This window comes from Phytophthora cinnamomi (assembly GCF_018691715.1).
Source record: "Phytophthora cinnamomi strain GKB4 chromosome Unknown Contig23, whole genome shotgun sequence".
In the NCBI taxonomy this organism is placed as follows: Eukaryota; Oomycota; class Peronosporomycetes; order Peronosporales; family Peronosporaceae; genus Phytophthora; species Phytophthora cinnamomi.
Genome location: NW_027150956.1, coordinates 1,136,816 through 1,140,194, shown reverse-complemented (window position 1 = coordinate 1,140,194; position 3,379 = coordinate 1,136,816). Strand labels below are relative to the sequence as shown.

At 50.8% G+C, this 3,379-nt stretch overlaps 1 protein-coding gene across 1 annotated transcript; it reads right to left on the bottom strand.

The window, feature by feature from the left end:
- Window positions 1-308: 308 nt before the first annotated feature.
- Window positions 309-1,163, bottom strand: IUM83_05141 (uncharacterized protein; the record flags this gene model as incomplete). Its single annotated transcript, XM_067929259.1, has 1 exon — window positions 309-1,163. One exon carries the CDS (start codon window positions 1,161-1,163, stop codon window positions 309-311), a length of 855 nt encoding a protein of 284 aa, XP_067794716.1.
- Between the last annotated feature and the right edge of the window lie 2,216 nt (window positions 1,164-3,379).

Sequence of the window (3,379 nt, the reverse complement as noted above, 5' to 3'; positions counted from 1 at the left end):
TTGATGCCGAGTTCAATGAGCTTGTTTTGCGACCGTCTGTACCAATCCCCATTTTCGCGCCGAAGACGACAATGAGAGACGTGCACGTTGGTCGGTCCCACACACAGTCGAAACACGTCGTCGTACAGCTCCCTTGCCAGTCGGTATTTGTCCGCCGTTATTCGCCAAAGTTCGTTGAGGCGACCAAAGTAATTTGCAACGATCACACGGTCGTGCGAGATCTTGTCGTTGTTGCTTTGGTCTACACGACTGAGGTTTCTGCTTTATTTCGGTATGATGCAGCGAAGATAATCTGCTGCGCCTTGGTATCATCTGTCGGCTAGAATAGCCCATTCATTTGGATGGGCATCCAACAGAGGGCCATCATCCGGCAGTGATTCATCCCCCGGCAGCTTTTGCATTTCTTGAAGATGGAAGGGCATGTTCTCCTTGAACATTGTGAGGTCGTGCGTGGCCCCAGGCTCGTGCTGCGTGCAATTGATCGCGAATCCTCGATTGTCCACGGAAACTTCGGCCTTGAGTCCGTATAGGTGGTGTTTTCCACTATAGAACTTGCCATTCTCACGGATGCTTCCGCCCGGACGCCAGCTTTGCTGAAAGGTGACGTCTACCGCGTACAAGGCGCACGGGTAGTTGTCAAATGTGTTATCCCTTGTGCACGCCCTCCGCATTGTTGCTTCATCGCAGCGATCTTCAACGTAGTCAACGTAGAGTTTTGGGGCCAACATTTTGATGAACTTCGTAACAACGTCGGTGAAAGTCGTTGTCGCTAACCGAAAACGCTTGGCGTTGCTGTCCCAGGTCCCTCCCTCTTTCAGCATCACGATTGTCATGAAGAATGCGTCCTTGAGCTTGATCTTAGATCGCCTGCCTCGCCCTACATTGTAATTCATGAAAACGTTGTCGCGGACAGTGAGCCACAGCTCGTTGAACTCGCGGAGAGAATAATTTGTCATGTCTTTGATTGCAGCAGGGCCACCGAGATCCCTAAAAGGGTCCATTATTGGCGTGTCGGTGTCTTCGTTCTCAATCTCATGTAGAGGTGCGTTGGCGTACTGGTTGAGATCTTGTTCTCGCTCAATACGACGTTCCTGTAGCTCCAATAGAACAGCTTCGACTCGATCTCGAGCGGATTGGCGATTTCCGGATGCCCGACGCGGCATTTTTGACTTGGTCTTGTATGTGGACCCGAGAGAGACCGCGAAACTCGGTGAATGAACAAAACTATCGCCAAGAACCTCATGCGCTCGGGAGAGATGAGCCAAATCGCGGTTGGACATCTCTCCCGAAGAAGATTAACCTCATCGTGTTGAACTAGGATTTTCCCGTTAGATAGAGTGCCTTGACATCTGTCAGGACTTCCAGCGGGATCTTGTTCAGACCCCCCGGGTTATCCCGGTTATGCCAATTTTACAGACAACTCGACAAGAGGTCTATTATACAGGCTGCATTGCGAAGGAGGTGTGCGTCATATCGCGGTTCAGGCACTTCCTGTTGTCGACCCACAATTTGATCATCATTCACTTGCACCACAAAATCCTCGCGACGTACCCCAGCAACAACACAGTTATATTCACGCAGTCATGGATACAAATAAAAATTGATTGAGTAAATTCTTTGGAAACGAAATGCAGCCTACAAAAACCTGAAGTCCTCGCTATTTATATTCAGTATCAAGAAGACTGCTTCATTGTCGTGCCAAGAGATGAAGTGACAACAGTACCCTTTATTGGAAAATGAATTGTATCCTGCGCATCCTTTAGAATACCGAACATGTTGATGACTATCGCCAGCATTTACATTTTAATATTCACGAAACTCCCTTGCAAAGAAACAGGCCTGGTGGACGTAGTGAGCGGGAGGCGTAGCCGGTGCGGCGGAGGCATCATGAAGGCGCACTCTCCCTGCAACGACGAGAACAGCACGTCCCTCGTGCCTGTAATGATATCGTTATGATGGAAAGATATGATGCACTCTAATTGGGTCTAAATATACTATTAAATTAGCTAATAGGAAAAGTACAGGTCATCTACTTGTGTGCACTACAAACAACCTGCCGAGGGATGGAAGAGGAGGAGGAGGACGCGTGGCGCCACCACTGCAGTCCCCCTCACTTCGAAACTGACGGCCTACAGCTAAGGTTGACATTTCAGATACGTACTCAAGATCTCCACGCACTATGAGCTCTGGTCGCAATGGGGGCGCTCCAACGATTGGGCTGGAGAAGTTCATGGGGAACAACAAGGAAAGAGAGTACACCATGTGGAAGGACAAGTTCCTTACCTACATTAAGGAATAGGACCAAATCTACGAGCGCGGGCTTTTGGAAAAGGACGAAAGCCCCGCCTCTGTATTGATGGTCTACTTCCTGAATGGACATCCGGAAGAACCGATCATTACGGTCGGTGAAGCCACCACAAGGGAAGAGGCAAAGGAGTTGCGTTGGCTCCGCCAGCATTGGACTAGGGCTAACTCGGCTATGCTGAACCTACTCAACCAATCGGTGACCAACATGTTCCTCTCGGGACTACCAAACCCGGTGTCAAGCATGAGGCCGTGCGACATCTGGAAGCTGCTGGAGAAGACGTATGGGGTTGGGGACGCTGGAGAAGTAATCGAGCTTCGCCGAAAGTGGGATCGGATTATCGCCTCGAACTGGAGTGACTGGGGGACCCTATTCGCCCAGTTGAAGCAGCTTCACAGCGGCATGAACCGGAAGATGACGGGATTGGTCGGCAAGGAGATTGTGACGGAACACTGGCTGTTCATGGAGGTGCTGGCTCAGCTGCCCAGCGAGTTTTGGGGAAGCTCCATCAGCATGACGGCGGAATCGTTTTCCATCGAGAATGTCGAAATAAGCTTGCGACGCGTCTTTGGTGATCGCTCCAAGAAGGAAATCAACATGCTCACGGAAAAGAAGCGTCCCGTCATGATCAATGTTGCGAAGAAATTCACAGGGAAGAAGCGCACCCAAGTTGAAGCGACGAGTGCTGAGCCTGGCAGCTGCTTCTACTGCTTTGAGGACGGTCATCGTAAGAAGGACTGCCTGACTATGGCGAAAGATCGCGATCCGAAGAGACCGGGTGGAGCGTTGTTCCGCTCGAACATCCGGGCTGCTCCGAGTGCGAAGAAGAAACGTTTGATGGCGGTGAAGAGGGGACCTACTCCGAAGAAGAAAACAGCCAGCGAAAAGGGCTCGGAAATGACGACGGCGGAAGCCCACGCCTACGGCCAACAACTGGCGAAAGCAATTGAGGACGCAGATGAGTTCGCGTTCGACAAGAATGTACCTGTGAGTGAGGGAGAGGAAGCCGAGGACAAGGCGTTCAACCTGATGGACATCGATGCTGAGGTAAGGAAGCATTTTGGAGTGTACTTA